At 45.8% G+C, this 22,699-nt stretch overlaps 2 protein-coding genes across 8 annotated transcripts in view; both read right to left on the reverse strand.

Moving 5' to 3' along the window:
- The window catches only part of FBXL20 (F-box and leucine rich repeat protein 20), a 43,654-nt gene extending 39,565 nt beyond the window's left edge, over positions 1–4,089 (reverse strand). For 3 of the 6 annotated variants that reach the window (XR_010392593.1, XM_064524697.1, XM_026114708.2), the window contains exon 1: positions 3,571–3,779. Coding sequence is in view for 3 of the 6 variants with exons in the window: in XM_064524697.1 (XP_064380767.1) it covers positions 3,571–3,612 (42 nt within the window). In the remaining 3 variants the exon portion in view is untranslated. Of the gene's footprint in view, positions 1–3,570; positions 3,780–3,951 lie in introns of those variants that run through there. The other 3 variants (XM_064524695.1, XM_064524698.1, XM_064524696.1) reach the window with 3 other exon arrangements.
- A 584-nt stretch (positions 4,090–4,673) lies between these two features.
- Positions 4,674–22,651, reverse strand: MED1 (mediator complex subunit 1). Of its 2 annotated transcripts, none has more exons than XM_064524700.1 (17): positions 22,260–22,651; positions 20,015–20,121; positions 19,101–19,179; positions 18,589–18,643; positions 18,328–18,460; positions 17,518–17,546; positions 17,074–17,145; positions 16,687–16,761; positions 16,037–16,110; positions 15,568–15,657; positions 14,736–14,847; positions 14,288–14,412; positions 13,960–14,078; positions 13,178–13,379; positions 12,884–12,979; positions 12,671–12,776; positions 4,674–11,141 (listed from the first exon to the last, which is right to left on the reverse strand). In XM_064524700.1, exons 2-17 carry the CDS (start codon positions 20,099–20,101, stop codon positions 7,892–7,894), a joined length of 4,704 nt encoding a protein of 1,567 aa, XP_064380770.1. In that variant the 5' UTR covers positions 20,102–20,121; positions 22,260–22,651; the 3' UTR covers positions 4,674–7,891. The 2 variants fall into 2 exon arrangements, with proteins under 2 accessions (XP_064380770.1, XP_064380769.1); XM_064524699.1 differs by lacking the exon at positions 22,260–22,651 and adding an exon at positions 21,821–22,041.
- Positions 22,652–22,699: the final 48 nt, after the last annotated feature.

Here is a 22,699-nt window from a genome sequence, read left to right on the forward strand (position 1 = left end):
GAGCAAAAGATCCCTGCACAGGGAAAGCTTAAAACTTAAGAATTTGTGCTGAAAATGTTCAAGACCTGCTCCACAGTTGGTCTAACAATCAAGCGGCCACTGTTTTCTATAAAATGCTGTTGCTGCTCACACACGGGTAATTCTGTGCTGGATCATCTGGATCAGCTCTGTGCTTGCATCTGTGTACGTGCTAACAATCTCAGAGCGGCGCTGCCTAACCCCATCCCTCCCGCTCTGAAAACCTGAAAGCTCAAAGGAGCACTCTACCCTAGAAGACCTTCTCATACCATGTTTTGATGAGGAGTGAGTGAGAGTATTTTTGCTGATGTGGTTTTCGCAACAAGAGTAAGTCAAAAGAAAAACTGAAGCAGTGGAAGAGCCTATGGCTTTGTCTCCAGGTGACATCCTGGGCCAGACATTAAAGAAATGATGAGAAACAGGGGCTTTGGAAGGTAAGCAAACTCTCAAAGCATAGAGTACGAGTCAATCAAAATCATCAGGAAATGGCACCCCTTCCTCTTTTCTATTATTTGATTGCAGTTCATCAGGTATCACCTATTACGTACTACAGGAAGCAAAGAAACCCTATATACAACCCAGGATTGTGATCTGTCAGGGCATGTTTCATACTAAACCAACACTGCAGAAAATTAGGAGTCAATCTGGGTAGCGTTTCCCTTTTTTGTTTGCTTTGCTACAGTAAGTGATTATTTTCTCTGTGGTGGCCACACCTCCTATAAAGGGACCTATTTAGAATATGCTCTTGTTTGGCTGGGCATGCCAGAGAGTTCATTCTTTCATTTAAAATAAAGAGTTCCATTCTTTCTGGAATGAATGGCTATCTATACATACATACCAAAAATCCACAGGAAAGTCAAATTTAAGAAGCATAACCCATATTCTATTTCTGTATTTTATTATGGAAGTAAGAAGTGATTATTAAACGCAACCTAGATCAGATTCAAAAAAGATCACCCAACAATAGTTCATAAATCTGTTTATGTAGCTTAATGAAAGACAATAAACTGTCTGAATAACTGAACCAAACTTCCCCTCAATAATTCACTTGTTATTTAAAGCCTGCAAGAGACATAATATATATTAGTCATAATTCTGCATCACGATATTTTTTCCCCCAAGATAAGACTCTAGACATTTAAAGGCCCTACTTACCCCCTGTTAGTCAGGCAAACTACCATAGCAGTCAGTTCTGCGTCTAATCTGGAGGTACGCACGGGGCTATGTGGGAGGAGTACTAATCACCAAGCATTCAATCCACTGCTGTCTTCGTTGATCTTACAATATTCAACGACTCTGTAGAGCAGCTTCCAGTCTCAACAAATTTTTGCATAATTGTCCTTATGTCACATTAAATATGAACTATTACACTACAAAGCATGTTCTTGTCAATGAACAGATGTTTTACTTTTAAGGCAGCTATGTTACAAACGGTTTTCTAGAAAGCATCACTAAACTTCTATCCTTATTTCCCCCTCCCAGAAGGGATCTGTTTATAAATGTGAATATACTAATGTTTTCCAGATCAAAAAACCCTCACTAAAAACAGTATATTAAAAGCAAAACCAAACAGTGTATTGAAACAAAACTTGTCCCTTTCAAGATATATACATATATATATAGGTGAGTGGGTCAAAGATACTCAGCACTAGGGCTAATAAAACCATGTCAGTATATCCATGTCCTCAATCCACTAACAAAAGTATATCTAAAACCAGACTAATGTTTGAAGGCACTTCTTGTAGCTCAAAGTAAGCAAGCCTTTCTATAACACTGACTTCCTGTACAAACATAGAGCAAAAAAAAAAAACCCATAACAGAAGAGGGCTTTTTTGGATGACAGGTGTTAATTTAGATCTCAAGTACTCTTCAAGAATTTTGCTTATTTTCGACTTGTCCATTTTTAACTATAGGAAGAAGGTAACATACAATTCCAGGAAAAAAAATCCAAAACAAAAAACAAGACTTCCCCACTGTGCTTTTCAATGAATTGGGTTAATCTTGTTTCGGTATAACCCTGATCAACAGTTCACCAATACTGGAATGAATTCTAGTATTTCAAGACAAAGGATAAGCAAGCAAAAAAAGGTCATTGCAGTATCAGATGAAATTTCCCCACAGAAGGCTGCTACCGGTGTGTTTTTATTCTCCACTCTCCTCGATAACAAGCCACTCTGCAGTAATAAAAATGCAAAACAAAACACCACCACTCTCCAAAAAAATCTGTGCATCCAAGAATGGACTAGAACGTTAAAAACAACAACCACAGATAAAACAGTTTCTGTATGTGGCCTTCTATTTCTGAGTTCTCAGCTTGAAATCAACACTGCAATCATTTAGATACTGCAGAAACATGAATTTTATAGCACTGTTACAAGCTGAAACCACTCTAAATAGACATGCTGCTGCCCATTTACAGTGGCTGATAATGGATTTGATAGAGGGATGGAATAACTTCATGTGCAATACTGGGAAATCGTTGCCTCCTGCACCTTTCTCAACTCCACGGTCGGTTCTTGCTGAATTCAATGCTGTCCCTCTCCGGGCCTTAGGAATCGGACACTCTTTAGTTTACCATTAACCAGTATTTTTCTTTGATAGTATTTACACCCCCGCTCCCTGGAAGAGGTACGCAGCCATACCCTTTTTTGTTCCAGTCTCTTCACAGGGCACTCTTTCCCTCCTGTGTTGTTCTCCCATACGACAGAAGCTACACAGCCGGGAGAATAATCGGGCAGAAATTTTCATCCTGCACAACAGCCTCTCAAAACAATGAGAAGCAAAGCCTGCTGTTGCTCCCATTTTTGATACCAGCCTCCTCCCCCACTTCGGGAAGACAGCTGTTACAACAATGAGGAGCTGGAAGCAACCCTGGCTGGATGGGGTGCTTTGTGCCATATCCTTTGAATAGATCTTATTGTTTACCCTCCGCTCCTTCCGTCCTCTCCATCCCCCACCTCCCTGCAATCAGAAATTTCCCGGCCGCTGCTCCGAAAAGACGTGCCGGGCCTTCCCCTCCCCAAGCCGCCGCCCCCTCCTCAGCCCCGCGGCGATCTAAACCAGGCTGCTGGGTTTGGGGTTTTTTTTCTTTTTTTCTCTTTTTCAGGCAGCGCTTGCTCGTCTCCTGCTCGATCATCAACTTCGGGCGCAGCGCGCACACCGCCAGCCAGCAACACGTTAGCGGCAGCCCGGCCCCCCCCCGCCGCGCGGCCCTAAAAGGAAGTTCATGCACGACGAGCGAACACAGACACACGCTAACCCGGGGGGGGGACCGCGACAGCCCCCCCGGGGTGCAGGCCACACGCACACATAGAGGCGGCTGCAGCCCCCTTCACACAAACACACCCCCCCCAGCCCTCACCTCCCCCCCGCCGCGACTCGGCTGTGCCCCAGGGCCGCGGTGCCCGGTGGGTTGGGGGGGGTGGGAAGGGCTCGCTGCGCAACCCAAGGCCGGGGGCCGCGGGGGGGGGTTGCGGCCTGGTCTCCCCCCTCCCCCCGTCGCCTCAGCCAGGCCGGGCGGCCCTCACGCCCCGGGGCCGGCTACGGCCTCACCTCAAAGCGGCTCTTAGTGACCCCGTTCATCTCCCTCCGCATGGCGGGGCCGGGGGAGCGGGCGGGCGGGGAGAGGCGGAGGGGGGCGGGCAGGGGGTGCCGGGGCTCCGCGGCCTCCGCCCGCCACCGCCGCCGCCGCGGCGTCTCCTCCGGCCTCAACCCAAAACAAAAACACTCCGCACCTGCCAGCAACGCGCGCGCTCATTGGCCGGCGCCGGGCACGGCGCGGGGGGGGAGGGCGGCGCGCGGCGGGGGGCGCGCGGCCGGGAGCGGTCGGGGGCGCGCGCCGCAGCGGCTGCTCGGGGAGGGGGGGGGGCGGTGCCTCTGCCCCCCCCCCGGCCTCGCGCCGCCTGTGCCCCCCCTCCCCCCCGCTGCACGCACCTACCCCGCAGGCCGCCGCGCCCATCGCGCCGGGCGGGGGGGAAGCGCCGCCGCAACGCGCACCCGCGGGGAGGGGGGACTGCGAGAGTCCTCCCCCTCCGCGGTATATCCGGGGTGGGGTGGGGGCTGCGAGGGAGTTGCCCCCCCCCCGCGTTATACCCGGGGCGCCCCCGCCCCGTTATACCGCGGGTGGGGTTGCAAGCCCCCCCCCCACCCCGCGTTGTGCCCGGGGGATGCGGGGGGTGTCCCTCTCCCCCTCCCCGCTCCCTTTCCGGGAGGAGCGAGCCGCTCGCTGACGCCGGCCAATCACAGGCCAGGCTGCCGTACCGTCACGGTGATGTCATTCCCGCGGGAAAATCAAGCGTGGAAGGACAGCGCCCGCGCCCCGCCGCGATGAGCGCTGCCGCCCGGTACCGCTGCCAGCCCTGATCCGCGCCGCGGGGGAAGCAAAGCGGCAGACTGACCCTCGGCTGCTCCGAGACCCCGGGCGGGCGCGGCTCCCTGCACACCGGGGCTGCAGATCGTCACGACTGCACACACGATTCCCCTCCGCGTTGGATTTAATTTCACTACTCTGAGCTCAGATCAAAGGCCTGGTGGGACAGACGACAGATGACTTTTGTGATTTCTGAAACGTCTGCCAGTAAGTGTGCCGTCTTAGACAGCTCTACAGCAAGTCAGCTCGAGGGAAGCAGAACGGTTTCCAGAAAACATAAGACCTCTTTACCAAAGAGATTTATTTGCATGTAAATAAACATGTTCTTTGCAATATTTCCAAAAAAGTTGAAAGTACACTCTACATCAAAAAAGAATGAAAAAGTAGCCAGAATTATTTACATGGTTGCCCACAAAAAAACCAAATTTCAAGACACATATTTACATAATGACCATTTAGGAAAGAACCATTTTCTTTTAATCTCAATTTCTCTACCTGAGATTAAAAGGTTTGGCTTTTATTTTGTTTACACATTTATCTTTCCAATACTGAAAGATGTAAAATATTGTAGAGAATAAGCAAAAATATTTTAAAAATAAAACATTTGTAAGAGACCAAGCATTTACATGTAAAATGTCTGTGTAATATTGACAGGTGTACCTCATCTCTAATCAGTGCAATAGAAGCATCATGCAACTCTTGCCTGACTCTGGTATATCTTTTTCTCACATGATATAAAACGAATGGGGTACAAAGGGGAAAGGGTACAGTGCATCAAAATGGATCAAAAAGCTTATTACCTGCTATGACCACAGTTCAGGACTCAGTTTCTCTTGCAGCACTTGGTGTCACAGAGGCTTAGAGAGGATGAGACTTTGTTCCCTGTACTTCTGTAGGTGTTCGTGATGCCCACCTTTTGCAGGAGAAATTTAGAATATTGAACTTTGGTCTTGGGCAAGCAGAGAAGGAAACATGTTCAGCTCTTTCATTTAAAATGCATTTATGTGTTAAGTATGAAGCTGAACAGTATTTATTTTTAACTTTTAATGTTTTTTTCATATTGGTAAAACATCACTCCAATTAATGACAAGTATCCAGCAAACCATTCCTTGAAATCCCCAGTCCTGATTCAACTTTGTAAGAGTGCTACTTTTGAAGGCTGTTCATACCTTCACACAACCCAGAACACCAGAACAGTTCAAAGGGCTTTTTTAAAAGAAAGCAACTTAAAATGAGAGGGACAGAATTAAAACAGATGACAACCTGTTGGAGTCTGAACAGGTATTATTTCCGAGATGCAGCCGCTGTAGCAGGGTCTCAAGATAAAGTCATCTGGTGTTGTATTTCTTACATCCTCTTCATAGACACCCCACAGTCATACGATTCTGATGCTGCATAAGATAATGTCATTTGCTCCAGGTTTAGACTTTATTTATTGCTTTTCTATCATCTCAGCACATGAAGATGAGAACATCTGCGAGAGGGAAGCTATTGTGTGCAGACCACTAGGAGCATAGGATGAAGGTTGGAAAATACAAGAACGGAGAGCTCCCCAAAGTTTGGGGTGGATTTGGAGAAATTCATGGCTCCTGCACAGGAACCCTGGAATTAAGCTGGAGACAGGCAGAAGGGGTGAAAAATCCCTACAATTAATTGAACAGTTGCTGCCCTGCTGAAAAGACATCTGCCTTGCTATAGCTTCAAACGAGCCAGAGAAGAACCTGCTTGTCTGAAGTATTACTGGGGTCAAACTGTAAGTGTAGCTAGAAATTTCTGTGGTTTAAAAGAAACTTAAAGCCTTGACGTTTTCAGACCACATCCCCATATGCGAAGTATAATCTCTTCCCCATGGGTGAAATCCTGGCCTCCAGGAGTTAATGGCAAAACTCAATGGCAGCAGGATTCTGCCCAGCACAAAATTCAAAGGAGATGAGTTCACAGAACTCTTTCTTGATTTCCCACTTTTCCTCTTAGGCAAAACAGCTTTAATTGCTTTTAAAAATAAAACATCTTCCTCCTCAGTCTCCTTCCTTTCAGAGACCAAGATAAAACCATAGAGGACAGCAGAAACATGTTCTTAAGTCCAGCCAAAAAGGGAAAATCCATCATTTAAGGAAAACACTGCTTCTGCTGCAATCTTTATCCAGATGAACCAGTTAGGGTCTGTTTTTCCAGCAGCGTAAGTGCGTGCTAACATTAGGACATGAATGACTCACACTGCTAGGCTAACACCTCCCAGAGAGAGAAGGGAATGCTCGTGTGCATTATCAAATTACTACTGAGAAGTGTGTTGCAAGTTAAAAGGAAAAAAAAAACCCAAACTGTAAGTATTTCAGCAACAGAAACAGATTGAGAGGATAAGGCCCAATTTTTTAACCATGAGTGCACACTAGCTGTCTATCAATATTAATGAAAGTATTCATAGCAGACAAATTAAGCATAGTTCTAAAGTGGGGCCTTGTGCAGAACTGGGTCTTGTGTGCAGCTTACAAAGTCTGCCTCTTTACAAATGCAGCATCAGGGAATTCTGGGGAAATTCTGTTTGCTAGGCTTTCAAGGAAGCAATGCTCAGATTAAGACAGCGGTGTCCCTTTTGAAATTTAGTTTTGCTCCAATGCATGCCGGAATTTTACCAACTTCACCAAAGCTACAGTGGCTGCACATGTGCAGAGCTTTCCAAAACCATAGGTTCTACCCAAATTGCCAAGTCCCTTTGGGCTCTGCATCATACAATTAAAACAGAGACTGCATGAAAACAAGCAGCACAAGGCATTCAAATATGGACATAAGTAAATAGCTAAAATGAAAGGAAAGTCAAACATAAGACAGATATTTTTCATCACTTTGACCTGGAATAAAACGCTGATATACATCAGAACACAGTGCCTGATTTTGCGGAGCGGCCCCATCAGAGGAAGATCAAGTTCCTCAGCACCGCTCCGAATCAGGCACTGAATGAAGAAATGCCACAAAAATAAAAACAATTAAAAAGCATTTTTTTCCTCCAACCACCCTTATAAAAAGAATAAAACCCAACCCCAAAACATGCCCTAAAATAATTAGCTTAAAACCTCCTAAAAACAAGATCAACTTATTTTGAAGGGGAAGAGGGGGCAGAGGAAGTCAGATTCTCCCAGAATAGCCTATGTTTCTGTTTGCACCAGTTTGGGGTCTGCTCACACACTTACACGCATACTTAGCTTTATGCCCATTATTTTTAACGGGACTATTAATACTTCTAAATTAAGAATGAGTGTAAGTATCTGCAGGACCAAGGCCACAGTCAGGAACCTGGCTTGCCATATGGAGCTGCTGGACACAGCCAGAGGTCGGCACTCACACGTGTTCTGTTCAGACTTCTGAGATCCTTGGAAATACTTTTTTATCTTAAAACACATCTCTTAAAAATCAGTGTGGCAGGTATGCAATGAATGGTTCTTCTCTTTCCAGCTCTAGAACCTGCAGGTCCTGCGTACAGCTCATCTTTTAAAGATATTAAGAAGATTAATTTCCAATTAGAGCAACATCCATGAGATCGTCATCTTCTTCCCCAATCAAAAACTCAGGGCTAGCTCGGGACGGTCGCTCAGCTGAAATGATAGCACTGCTTGTCATGGAGAGAGACTGATCAGCTGAAATTGGGGATTTAGACCAGCTCTCTGGCTTAATGCTGTGAGATTTCTTCTTGTCTCTGTCTTTATCACGATCCCGATCTCTGTCCCTGTCTTTGTCTTTCACTTTTTTCTTCTCTTTTTTGTGCTTCTTATGTTTTTCTGAGCTATATTCAGGCAAAGGCCTAATGCCATCATCAGAGCTGGGGCTGTTCTGATAGGATTTCTCTGCTATGGAAGAGCCTGACTCGCTCTCACTGTCTATGTTTTGGGGAGTGTATGCTGGTGACTTACTGTGGCTGGGAGAGCAGCGTTCATGTTTTGGAGTAGACCCACTGATTAGAGGGGATCCATAGCTTTTGGAAGAAGCCATCTGAGGCCTTAAGCTATCCCCACCTCCTTCCCCAGGCTTCTGCAAAGTTACTTTGGCTTTAATACTAGGGGAGCCACCATCATGCTTGCTGATGATAATTTTGGCCACTCCAGTGCTTCCAACATTTTTGGAATCTGAAGTCTTCTTGGAAGAGTCAACAGATCCTCCAGAAACAGAGACTTTAGATTTCTCTTTGTCACTCTTCTCACGTTTGCCCTGGAACTCACCTCCAGACATATTATGTTTGGAGGACATAGTATGGCTTGAGGAATTGGAACTCGGCCCTATTTGTCCATCCATTGGGTCTTCACCACCAGGCCCGCTAGTGACAACCCCATGTTTAAGTTTGTCTATGACTGCAGTCAGAGATGGCTTCTTGTTTCTGCTAGGAGACTTGCCTTTGGAACTTCCATGCTGGTTCTGGGATGAAGACATGGAAGACCCACTAGATGAAAAGGAAGATGAAGATGCTGTAGAGGAGTTTGATGAAGGAGGTGGTTTCTGAGACATAGACCCAGAGGATCCCATTCCTGAAGAGGATTTCATACTTGAGCTTGATCCGGTCCCAGACATATGGGAGCCTCCAGAACCTGAACTTATAGGTGACTTTGCTTTAGATGATGGGGGAGTACCTGGGACAGGTTTCATGGGAGAAGCAAGCTTGTCAGAACCTCCTGAGGGTCTAGAATGAGATGGAGAGATGTTTGGTTTACTCATAGAAGGGTTCATAAGTGATGATGGCTTTCCTTGAGGTTTCATCTTGGTACTTCCAGAACCGCTGCTGAGGCCATGTTTGGTGATGGGGGAGGATCCAGGCTTTCCCACAGACTGAGCTGAGCTTTTGGACTGACCTGAACTTGAGCCACCTTGACTCGAGTAGAGGCTGCTGCTCATCTTTGAGCCAGAAGACCCTTCCGATTTGCTGCTTTTAATTTTGCCTGAGGTTGAAGAGGAGGAGGAAGAGGAGGAGGAAGAGGAATGGCTATGATGGCTTTTGCTGCTGGAGGAGGTGACAGAGCCACTACTCGTATACTGGCCATGTGAAGATGGTTTGCCAACAGTCACTGTTCCTTTTGGAATCTGAATTGTGATTTTTGGAATAGGAGGAGTAGCTACACCAGGAGGAGTCTGAGATCTGCCTGAACTCCCAGGAGATTTGGACCCACCCGTGCTTGCAGGTGGGGTGAAAGGCCTGTTTGATGAGCTATGAGATGGAGATTTCCCATCTGTTTCCTGCTTCTTTCGCTTTGGAAGTTTCTCTTTACTTTTACCATCACTGGATGGAGTCCGGCTGCGCTTCCCTGGCTTCCCATCTAGCCCAGGACCTGCCATGTTACTTCCAGAACCATTGCCTTCCTTTACCCGTTTCTGAGACTTTTCTTTTGCCAAATCCCCTGTATTTAGTAAAGGGCTCTGACCTCCACTGTGATGCTCCATGATGTCAGAGGACCCCAGTGCTTTGCTTGCAGCTGCAATAATACTAAAATCCACCGTATCAGACTGATTGCTGCCCTTAAATTTATTTTCTCCCGCATCACCCCCTAACACCGGCACCCCCAAAGTACTTAGAGCCTGGGGTGTATAGCCCTTGAAATCATCAGTGTCTCCACTCTGACTACTCTCATCAAAGTATTCCTCCCCAAAGCCACTTTGACTCTGACTGTTCAACAAGTCAGGATTAAAATCTACTCCATCTGGAAAAAAATGGTTTGAAGAATCGCTGTTGGGGCTCACAGCAGCATCTGCTATGAGGTCTGCTGGATCTGTGTATGGGTTCTCGCTATTGTTCGTCTGAAAAACATCTGGGTCAAAGAGGGCACTTTGTGAATGTCCTGAACTAGAAGAGTCTCTTACTGGAGTACCAATGGGTGGACAGTCCTCATTAGCGGTGGGTAGCTTGGAAGCCTCCTCTGCTATATCCGAAAGGATATCAGTAACGTCGGCTCCAATGCTGTCCGAACTAGAAAGTCGAACCATTCTCTGAATACTGGGCTGCGAGTGAGGTATAGGCTGTGGGTATGTAGTAGGAGGAGTGCTGCATTGGCTAGGTGCTGGAGTAATATGAGGGGTGTCCAGGGTATCTGCAGTCATGTTGACATCAAAAATAGGATTCTGGGAGTCAACATCCATTGAAAAGAGCTCCCTCTGGAAATCGTCCTCAGTCTGATGCTTGGGCTTGTCTGCTGGGATGCGGGATTTTTTTTTCTTTTGCTTATTCCCCCCAGGGCCCATTTCCATTCTAGGGGAGCCAGAGGAAGAGTTCTGCCTTTCGAGAGGGCTGCTCCCATACAGAGTGGAGAAATCCTGAGGGGGATTCTCTTTAAGAAGGTTCATGAGCATGGGGTGGTTCTTGGTGTTGCCTGCTGGTGAGGATACTGGTGGTGGTGTGTGATGGGGAGGGGTTGGACTTGAGCCAATGGTAGACCCCACATTCCCTGTGATCTGCAACAAACTAGTGAGAATAGGGTTCTGAGACACTTTGCTGAAGTCCTCCCCATGGCCCACCGAGTCATGCCTCTCTTTCATGCTTATGCTCATATTAAACAAAGTAGTGATGGGCCCCCCAGGAAAAGTGTTTGTTGGGGTAGTGGTACCACTCATTGGGTTGCTGCCTGTGGTCATGCCATACCCTGGGCTGCTGGCTGGGGGAAGATTTTTCTTCACCATATCTTCTACTGTCTCTGCAATGAGGGACAAGGCTGGTGTGTCTGCCTGAATCGTTTCTGCTTTTCTACGAATTGCTCTCATGGTCACAGGAATGGACATACATCTGCAAAACACAAAACACAAGCTTTAGCATGCATTTTGCTGCCCTAAGCGATGTTCACTAAAGTAGTTTTAACAACTTCCTCAGAAAAGCAGCAGCCAAATGAGGTAAGACAGTATTTCCCATTTTGGGGAGGGAAAGCTAAAGGACATGACAACAACTAAAAGAAACGCTAAGGGTCTTGGGCACAGGAGAGTAACAGGTCCAGGCACTGTAAAAGCTCTGCTATTCTGTTTGTATTTATACTTTTCCTGTCATGCTTATCTAGCCACGAGACAACAGTGCCTCTCTAGACTACTTTGCAAACACAAATACAGGGAGAATTAATCAATTGACTCAATTACTAGTAACTGACAGACGATGATCTTGTAGTTAAAGGACAGCATGGAAACATGCAATCTGGGTTGTTGCTCTGATTCTGCTAAGGAACACCTTTGCCTAAGCTTGGCAAGCCTCATTTCCTGAAACCCTGCAGAACACAGTGATAATGCCACATCCTACTCAAGGTCAGCAAGCCTATGTTTAGAAAGAAAACTATATATTCTTACTCAAGAGGTCTGTGTTGTATACTGTTAACACTCTGCTGTATTCTGAATGCTTACAACAGTGGCTGGTGTTGAGGAATTTTGATAAAAGGCCCATGCAAATGGCAAGCTACGGGAGGCTCTCTTCTGCACTACAAGACTGAAAGCTACCAACTACAGGAGAAGGCATAAAAAGGTAGGTACCCTGGACACACACTTAAAACAAGTAGTCAAGATTCAAAGCCTGAAATGGAATTTTCAGTAAGGCTCCAAGTTTGCCTCCTTTCTGAAGAATCACTACAAAATTTCACTCAAAAGAAGAACCACTCCAAAAATCACTAGGATACTTACGAGATGGACACAGAGTTCATCTATATGCTTTGGAGTACATCGAGCAATGAATGCTGGAAGTATACCATACTAATGCCATGGCACTCGCCATGATTTTCTCAAACACTGAATACTACTTCTGTCTTAGAACTCAAAAAGCAGAAAGGAGAGTTAACCCGAGTACTTGGTCCCACAGCCATGGCACCAGACAGACTCAGAAGGTCTGAACCACCTCTTTTGTTCCGGCACTGGTCTTCTGAGTGACCACAAATGTGCCATTCAATCTGCCTGGCCCCAATGCAGTGAGGATAATGACACAACTCATTCGAAAAATGTTCTGGATAGAAGTCACTTATCTGGATTGTTAGACAGAGATCCTGATTTGTTAATTCAGTTTTATAAGGGCCCTTACATTAAATATGGAAAAACTACTAAGTTCCAGATATTCAAGTCCTAATTTTAGCTGATGCACTATATTGCTTCTGGGGTACTTTCGGAGCCCATTTTGGCATTGCCAGTTTTCCTCCTCAAAGTTGAGTTTTCTGCAGGATGAAAGGCTTGGTGAAGTGTTCCTGTAGGCATGCACAAGTAACAACAGCACATGGGAGCTACTGCGTTTTGGTTTCTAAACAACACTCTGAACAACACTGAATGGCATCACAAAAAGATTTGGCCTACCTTTGAACAACTTTGGCAATGAAATCATCGGTACAGATAAGAGCATCAGACAGCCCTTTGTACAGCTTACAGTTCACATGAGTAGAATCTTGCACATCCATTACCACTGAAAGACAGAAGGCATTTGGAAGAGATCAAAATTCTGGTTACAGGGGGAGAAAACCCTGCCAAACTTTTCATAATTACTTGCATGCTTTTACTGAGTCCACTTACCACACACTAGGGAGTCATTCACAGGGTGCTGAAAGGACACACTAAAACAGGAGTCAGAGAGAGGGCAAACTTCAAACTGAAGGATCCCAGGGGAATCTGTAAGACAAGGAAACTATTAAATTAAAGATCACAAGAAATGAACCAGAGGCACATGCTCAATACCCCCATATAGAGAAAAATAAAATGGTAAGAGAAAAGCAGCATCAGCCTCCTATTTCTTACTCCCAAATCTGAGAAAATTACCCAGGGTTCCCTATCAACTGCACATTATATTCCACTTGATGTGGTACCTACCTTCTTTTAAAACTGTTCGCTTGACACAGCTGCCAATCAGTGTGTTGTAAGCCACCTGATGTCTGATCAAATTGAGGATGAGAGGAACCCGTCCAGGGTGCTGGAAGGCGATTTTACTAATCAGAGTTCCTTGAAGACTTCTTCCATCTGGGAGAGGAGCATCCTTGTTCAGAAAGTAACAGTGCTGCTGTCCTGGAAGAGCCTGACAAACAATTCCTGCTTTACTCCAAATAATGCTGGATACAAGGCAAAACCAGGAAGGAAAGAGCAGGCTCCAAATCCAAGCAATGCCAAGCCACCTTTCTGGTTGGAAATGACAAGTAATGAAGATACTTTCCTTTTATTAAATGACAAGCAGATCTGAACAAGCGAAACAGCACTAAGGCTCCTCAGAAGTAGTATTGCCAAACAGTATTCACTTCCCCAACTAAGTTTCATGCAGTATAGCATCTCTTTTGAAGAAAGAAAAATCCTCTGAAGTCAATAGGAGATTTGTGACTAACACAAAAACCAAGTTTTCTCCCAAAGTGATGTGATTTATTCAGTTACACATTAAAATCAGAGCAAGAAGAAGGGACAGAACCTGGGAAGGCTAAATCCCATACCTCTGCTGTCACTACTGCAGCAGAGCCAGCAGGCAGATCTTAATTACTAGTTCCATCCATCCAGGAGGACAATCTCTATATTTATAATAGCTTGTACTTGAACGATATCTGAAACACGTGAAAAAACCCAAACTGCTCATCTGCAAGTCTAACACCCTGGCTGGACAATATACTTACTGCATAGAAGCGCATATTGTGGTTTAAAGGTAGAGGATCAGCCTCCTTGGATAGCTCAAACTGTGTGATCAGCTCATACAAGGGCACAAATGTTGGTGATGTGTCAAACAGTGGAATACCTGAGGAAACAAAATGGCACAGATTGATAGCACCTGGGACCTGGAAAGGGCTGGTGAGCCATGAAATGAGTTACCACCTAGTAAAGGAAACCTACCCAGTTCTTACTGAAAAAGAGGGCACAAGAACTTGAGTAGCTATTCTGGTATGCTTTATAAATAGCAGCTTATTAGGAAAAACCTAGGAAGTATCTGACAGATCTGCAACCCACCTGTGCAGCCCTGAAGTTTCTGAATGAAAGCTCGAGATACTGGAATGGGTCGTGGGAATTTCAAGAAGAAACAAGCTGGCAGGTCCACACTGTTGGCACTGGTGATCGACGAGAACGACGGTGTCCTAAAATATCAAGTTAATACAAATCTTTATTAGGTGCAGAACATAACTCTGGCGTCTGCTTTGAGTGTCAGACATGCATTTTACTGTTTGCTCAAATACAAGTAGATTGTTTATGCCTTCTGAAAAATAAAGGCACTCATCAAAAGCATTAAACATGCCTGAAATACATGCTTCTCAGCTTAAAGACAGTATAAAAGTCCCTTTATAATGCTATAACATCATGCAGTCATCTCCCCATTCTGACTTCAAAAGAGAACTGAATATTGAATTTGCATCTAAACAAGGCCACTGAGAAAGGCCTGGCAGATATGTCCTTTGCTTACCCTTTGCTGTCAACAGGATGAGACCCCATAATCAATGGTGCAATTGGAAGTTTGTACATTGCCATGGTTCCCTCGACTGTTACTGACACATTCATACCCAAAGCCCGAGGAACTGCAAGAGGAAGCAAGAAAAAAAGAACATAAATTAAAAAAAAAAATACCACAAGCTTTGTGAGTTAAATTGAACTAGTGAAAATAAATTACTTCCTCCACATAGCACAGTTTTCAGTGTTCGCTGTTAACACCTAAATGGACTACAATCAAACCAGTTACGCTACCTGTTTTCTTTTTTCCCCCTTACACAGAAGGCCTATTGCATAATTCTTAAAATATGTTTCAAATAGATTTGTAAGTTTGTATTGTGCTCTTCACAAAGCAAAAGAATTAATGATTTTGGACAATTTCACCCTCTCTCTTCTCCAGAGCAACCTCCATTTTAGTAGGTGTTTGGTTTTGTCATTTTTGCAAATGACAGATGTCCACATACATGCACAGAAACCGATCCTTCAGTAAGACGGCACAAGCACAAGTATTTTCACAATAAAACAGATCTCATGTTAATCACAAAACCCAAGGCAAAAAGGCTTCAACTGCAGGCTGAGTCACCCAGGCCCACTGGTATTGGTCCCTTTCAAATTCCCGAATAGCCATGAGGTTCAAGAGGGTCAGCTGAGCCAGCATTTTTGCACATGCTTAAACCCATGTCCTCTGTAAGCCAGCTTATGATTTTCCTGTATTCGAGGTGACAGCAGAGGGGAGCTAGACCGCTGGAATTCTGCTTTCTCCTCTCCTCCAAGCAGAAGTAGTGTACCAGCTTCTAAAGGTGACCTACCATTGTTCTCATGCAAAACAATGGGGGTTCCAGTGCCTTCTTCAAATAAATCATATGGCGAGACGTAATACTTGAGATTCATCAGGAGACCTGTGGGAGAGAGACTTATAAATAAGCATCCTGGTGACACACGTTACCCGACTATTATTAACCCATGTAACCACATTACATCTGCAATATAATGAAGCACGTGTTGGGCAGAGCTGCCAGCACACCTCGAAAGAGTTATTCGACACTGCCATCTCCCACAGAATTACCATGATGTGTGGCTTCATAAATAAAAGCTGGCTTTCTGGATCATAATGAACTTGCACATAGTCAGCCACCTCTTTTACTTTGATTAGTGTCTTCCACTATTAGCATCAGTTAATGTGAAACTACCATCCATAAAGGGGATGCTGAACAAAGTCAATTTTATAGACAAAATCTGCACTTTTTTTTTCTTTTTTAAAATGTTAATCAAAGATACCTCCACTCCTGGGGGTGAGATAGCCAACACTGCCATGAAGAATCTTGTCGAGGGGATTTGCATTGGTGGCTTGCCTGCAAGAGAGGCAGTCACAGGTCTGTAACAAGCCAGAGCCATAGCTGAAGCCAAAATTCATGGGTTGACAACAGTCTAAGATTTTAGCTCAACACAGGCACACTGCTCAGTAATCCCAGAGGTAGCCACCTGAAACCTCACACTGCAATGGGCAAAACAGAAGCTACTTTACTTTCTAAAATGTGGATGGTTTATCCTCTGAATCTATAGCAGTAAAAGATGATCAAATGTTTCTCAATTTCTTACTGTAGAACACCTTGTTACCACTAATGTAAAGCTGGGTTTTTTTTCCTCTTTTTTAATTGAATTTTGTAGTGAAAAAGGTAAATTCCTGGTAAATTCCAGGAAGCTCTGAGCAATTTTTCTATCACTCTGTCTGTATCACTCCCTGACTTGCAAAGGTGTTCTGAAACATCAGCACTGAACTTCTTAGCAATAATGTCAGAATATATAGGCACTGATGTGCCATCAGGATAGGGATACCTCCCCCTGTGGTTAGAACCAGTCAACATGATGTAGCACTATTAAGAAAAAACAAACTAACACACACCAACAAGCCATAGAGATGTTCTTACCAATACATCCCTGCCATTTTTGAGAGATCCAGCTCCAAGGACTGTAGAGCTAAGTACATTTTAGTTTTAAGTTTGCTGGAAAAAGAAAGCAGTATAAGAAAAAATTAAAATTAAAAGGAACCGTGCAATGAAATCCAATTATAGAACTACTGGCTGACAAGCTACAACACTTTCCATCAGATTCAGCATTTAGAAATTTTAACTTTTCATTCCTCATTCCCACTTCAAATTAAATCCTCCTTATCCACTGCATGCACACACAAGTCATGTTGATGGATCAGGAAGATCACACACAATGAAAAAATAAGCACAGAACTAAAAGCTTGAAGATTTGTTTAATTTTATATACGTGGATGTAAATAAATGCAACACATATTCTAGACTTACTTGTCTCCTGGCAACTTATACAGGTTCACAAGCCCCCTCAGATGCTTAGAAAATTCATCAAAATTTTTCTCTCTAAAAGGAGAGGAAAAAAGTAACATGGATTCATATTCATAGCAGACAAGGTTTTATTTTAAAAAGTTATACTAATACAAAAATGAAGTCACATAAGAATAGACTTTTCTCACAAGAAAGCTGTAAAAACGTGTTCTTTAAATGTTCCAGCTTTAATGTTTCTGATAGATACCACACCGTGGCTTCCAAGGCCACATGCATGGCAGTCTGCATCTGGCATACCTGAACCTAAGCCAGAAAACCCCTGGGGAAGTACAAAGACTTTGTGGGGAAGGCATAGCTATCAACTGCTTTGCATTTCCAGGCGTAAAATAGCACCAGATGAGTACTGCAAAGAGAAACCTGTCTGAAAATACAACTCTTGCTACTCACCTCAGATGTTGCACCAATTCTGGACAACTCTAAAAAGGGAAGAACGTAGAACTATATCAATGTCAAATGTAGTAATCTCAGTCTTTGTGCAGCACTGTGACTACAAAATATTAGGACAGTGACATTTCTAAATGTCAGCTTTTGATGAGAAGAAACACTTACAACCATGCACTGGTATGGTTCTAGTTCTGCTTGACAACCTCCTCTGGGAGAAATCCAAATAATATCATATCCTACTAGATGAATGACTTGGCATAAAGTTTTAAAATTGTGAAGCCTTAGGTTGAAAACCTCTGATCTTATATAAATGTGCTAAAAATGGCCCGATTTCCAGAAGAGCAGCTACACCTATGTGAAATGCAAGTGCAAACTCCCATATAGGTGGAGGAGGGAAGTAAAGCCATTTTCTTTCAGGACCTTAGTTGTATGCTTCTAGGTTTTAGTGTTTTCCATTCACAGAGCTAAGTCTTATAAGATTAATTTCCCTCTTCTTCCTCAAGAAATAGAATTCCCACAAACAAAACAAATAACTTCCTAAACAATTTTGTCAGTTATAATGCTACTCAGAAGAAAACAGGGACCCTCAGCAAAACGGTCCTTGCACGCATGCACTGCATTGATCGTCAGATAAAAGCACAAGAATGGACTACTCCATGGAGGTTTTTACTTTCCACTAGAACAAGCAATAAAGTTGTTAGGCCTAGATGAACGTTCAGAATAATCCATTTCCTCTGCTCATATAGAAGGGAACCAAAATGGCAGTTCCAAAGACAAAAAGGTATCACTCTCATCTTTTTCAGTAATACATACCACAGGATTTTCTCCATGGTGAGCCACCTTGACATCACACAGCAGCCCTGTAGGATCTAACTGGACTTCCACATAGAACATGTCTGAAGTGATGTAACATTCAGTGCCATTTGCACTAAGGTGAGATCCAAGGCTTACATACAAAACAAAACAAAAATTGCTATGAGATGCACACAAAAAACAATCAAACCAGCAGTGAGATTACGATGTGTACAGATAAACAAGAAATGCCCTTGCCATAAAATAAAGAAGACAACCTACCCATTCTGTCTAGCTATAGACTCTAAGCGATCTGTCATGGCAGGCAGAGAAGATACTAGATGGAGAAAGCAAAAAGCAAGGCTTAGTGAAATGATTCAACATTTCCCCAGGAATGAGACATCAGCATTAAAAGCAACCTCAACAACTTACACCCAGGTGTTCTCATACCGTCACACATGCAGTTATACATATTACCAACACCCCAAATTCAGGCAGAACAATTTGCAAAGAGAAAAATAAACATTCTCAGAAATACAAAGAGAATGGGTTTTCTTCCACATTCCGGACAAGTGGAATTCAGGTATGGGCATTTACAATAAAAATAACAGGCAATCTTGAGTGGTACTGAATCGTAACAGAAAAGCATGCTTATATAAACGCGACTACACGTACACCAAGAACACAGAGAGATATGTGCTAGCAACAACCTTGCTTGCTTTTATGATGTGGAATATTTCCACAGCGTATCATTGCTAAGCAGTACATAAAGCACATGCACAGCACATACCAACCTTTTAATGCCTTCTGCAAAGTCTCCAAACAGCTCACCAGATGTTGGTGCCCCCCAGAGTTCATCACAACTCGCTTTTCCTTAGTCAGAGAGGAGAAAAATGACCTTTTGATGTATCACTCACTGAGAGGGAATTACTGCAATTTTTGTTCAGTCAAGTGAGGTTTATTCAGGTAATTAAAGGCAGATTAGATTTCATCCCAAAATTACATCCTCATTTTGATTCTTGTATGACAACAGTATCCATTTTGGAAGCAGGTAACAAAGGCAGACCTGGAATTGATTTTGTTCTTTAAACTACTCACTCATCTGGAAGAACAGACTGTAATAACTTTTTAATAGGCATAAGCTGAGAGTTATACAGGAGGAGACAGAGAAATAGCCAGATAGGCAAACTTTTAACACCTCAGAACAATATATGCAGAAACCTTTGATGTAGCTCTCTCCTGCCTTCTGTTCCTCTCTCTCCCCACCCAGAAACCAATGTTTCAAAACCACAGTTGACTAAGCCAACACTGAATTCTGAACGTCACTGAAAAGGGAGCAAATCCCTTAACGAAATAAAACATCTCAAAACAGCAAGTGGTGGAATGGTTAAGGCTTCTCACCACCAGTTCAAACCACAGTTTTACCCCTTTCCTGGGCTTGTAATGACAGCTGCCCCCATCAATTAGGCTGTAAAGCGGGAGGCTGTAAGCAGGGAAGGCAAAGGCACTCCAGACAGACAGGACACGCACGTCACTCCCCTGCACGCTGCCGGGTTGAGAACCGGCATGCCTCAACCACAGCGGCCCTACAGGGAGTCGAGGCTTGGACAAAAAGTAAAGCGCTTTGAAGAGATCTAACAAACCAACAACTGAATCATTACTAAAGATACTCCAGAAACTCTCCTGCTCAGATTCCAACAATCCTCACCATGACTTGACGGACTAGCTTCATGGTTTCTGTCCAAGGTCTGTTTTGGTTAAATTTTGCATGAAGTCTTTCTAAGAGAGAACTCATCTTATTCAGCTTCTCCACTTCTATAAGACAAACCACAGGAGAAAATTCAGAAAAGAGAGAACTAGGCAATATTTAGAGTTTTACAAATAGAACAAGCATGCAGTTGTAATGGAAACACTTTCCATCTTTAAGCTAAACATGATTTCACAAAACTTATCTACTGTTGATTTATCACTGGGACTTAGACTTTAAGGTTACACAGTGTTAAGGATATATCACTAACTATTAAAACCTAGAGGATCATCAAAAGTCTAAGGGCCTGTTGGGAGAAGCCCAGCTACTATTCTGCATGGACTGTGAGTGAGATGGTTCCAGATGATTAAGTTCTGGTATGACAGTAATACATCAGGGCACTGTTTGGGGATACAACAGCATGGCTTAAAGATGTGCTGAACCTTCCCAAGGGAGGACAAGGAGCAGAGAGTGTAGAAAACATTGTATCAGCAAACTTTTAAAGAACAGAGGTTAAGCTTCCATCTCCTGGCTTCGCCTTCACTGTTCACACTTTTCTAACTCCCCAGCTTCTTGCACTGTAAAAATCTTCCCCAATCCCTTCATCTCCCAGACCCTCAATCAAATTGATCCAACTGCCAGTGCTTCAGAGGGTCGAAAATTCTCTGACCAGGCATATTCTCACCCACCCCCTGCTAGCCCGAGACCCAAGGACTGGTGTCTTTGTGCTGCTCTGGAACCAGTGTGTGGCTCTGTGCACTGTGATATAACAAAGCAACTGATGACCTGCTTTGCTCTGCCTTCGAGAGTGCTTCGCAGATCGGTACCAGACTGGAATCCAGTCAACCCTTACAAAATGCTCGTCATGTCGCAGAGACTTCCTTCTATTAGGTGTGGTTTTACAAGCTCATTTTCCTGTATTTTAGAAAGTTCCACTGTTATGAAAAATATCTCCCTGAGGAGATGGGAGACAGAGACACTGACTGTGCAGAAAACTAGCATCAGACAGATTAACTAAAAATAATCCAAGTTGGAATAGTGTATTTTCCCCAATATCTAATAAAAAACACATACAAAAAAGGAGGAGTTTCAAGGGTGTTATAATTTGGCATTTCTTTTGCTATCTAGCAGACAGCTTTCTCTACAGTTGCATTCTTTGAGAAGCCCAACAGATATCACCGCCAAAATAAACCTCTCACTGGCGCTGCAGGGTCCAAGGTAAACACAAAGGCTACAAAGCTAACTGCCGTGGCAGGCAGCCCTGCGAGGCCTCACCTGTAACCTCTGCAGAGCTTGTCTTCATGATCGGTGCATGTACAGTCCACAGAACTAGCACTGCCCCCCACCAAGTCCCAGTGTAAAACACAACTACATGTTTGTCAGACGTTTTTGGACACTTTGGACCTCTCGCTACCTTAGGGACAGGGGGATTTTTGCCAGACTCCGGCATAGTTAGAGCTTTACTTGGATATTTGTCTTTATTTCCTTCAAAAACGGAACAAGCCCTGCAGCCGGCCCGGCCCGGGGAGCCCCGAGGGGTGCGGAAAGCCCAGGGCGGGGCCGCCGGCCGAGGAGTCCTCGCCCTTCACGGCGGGCCGCAGCCGCGGTGTCCCCTCCTGGGGGGACTTGTACGGCCCCACCCGGGACGGAGCCACCCCGACCACCGCACCGCGGAGACGCCGGGAGCCCCTCGCCGGGCGGCCGGGCCCCGCGGCCCCGCACAGGGCCGGCCCGGCGCCCCAGCCGCGCCCCTCTGGCGGCACTCACCCTCGGCGCCGCCCGGCGCCGCCTTCATGGCGCCGGCGGGGACGGGCGGCCCGGGGCGGCGGCCTCGCGTCGGGCGGGCGGCGGCGGCCGGGCCCCTCCGCGCCGGCCTCACTCGGCGGCGGCCGCCGCCATCCCAACGGCCGCGGCTGCGAGGCGGGCGCGCGGCGCTCCCGCCCTCTCGCGAGAGCGCCACCGCATCCTCTCGCGAGAGCCGCGGCGAACGCGCGCGCACTGGCGGAGGCCGAGATCTCGCAAGAGGAGGAGGACGGGGTGGGGGCGGGGCTCTCCAGGCCACGCCCCCTCATCCGCGGCCCGGCGGCACCGGCAGCGCTGCCCGGCCGCCCCTTTCCCTCCCGCGGCCCGGCGGCCTCCAGGGGCCCCGGTTCCCCGCTCTCAGCCTCGGGGGACCCGCCTTAGCGGCCCCTCTGTGAGAATTTACCTGCCGGACGATGGAGCTGGCTGCCTCGCTCCCAGGCCGCGGCGGCTCCGTGCTGCCGGGCCCGCAGGGCGGCCGCCTCGCCCGCATCTCGGCCAGGCAGCGGCTGCCCGTGCAGAGCGACAACGCTGCGTCAGGCCCGGTCACTCAGTGCAAAGCAAAACAAAACCAAAGCCAAGCCCGAGGCACGGGCTCACCCGGCGCGGTCGCCAGCCGGCCTCAGGCGGGCTCTAACAAACCGTGGGCCAGCTGCGAAACTTCGCCCCGGTCGCCTCCCCCCGCAGGCGGCGGCCAGGCCTCGGTGCCGAGGCCGCGTCCGGGGCCGCCGCCCGGGGGGAGGGGGCGGCCATGGCCGCCCCGCGCGCCTTTATAAAGTTTTGTTGAAGGCACGCGGCGGTAGGGAGCGGGAGCGCGCGCGCGCGCCGCGGGAGGGGGGCGGGGGG

The sequence above is a fragment of the Dromaius novaehollandiae genome, chromosome 22 (genome assembly GCF_036370855.1).
Source record: "Dromaius novaehollandiae isolate bDroNov1 chromosome 22, bDroNov1.hap1, whole genome shotgun sequence".
Taxonomy (NCBI): domain Eukaryota; kingdom Metazoa; phylum Chordata; class Aves; order Casuariiformes; family Dromaiidae; genus Dromaius; species Dromaius novaehollandiae.

Excerpts from the sequence above, each read along its gene's own strand:
- MED1 (XM_064524699.1), bottom strand. The coding sequence starts at position 21,848 with ATGAAGGCGGCGCCGGGCGGCGCCGAGG. Across the intron at positions 18,461-18,588 it reads TCTATAGCTAGACAGAATGG|CCTTGGATCTCACCTTAGTG; the intron begins GTAGGTTGTCTT and ends TTTGTATGTAAG. Across the intron at positions 14,848-15,567 it reads TGTTTTGCATGAGAACAATG|TTCCTCGGGCTTTGGGTATG; the intron begins GTAGGTCACCTT and ends TTCCTCTTGCAG.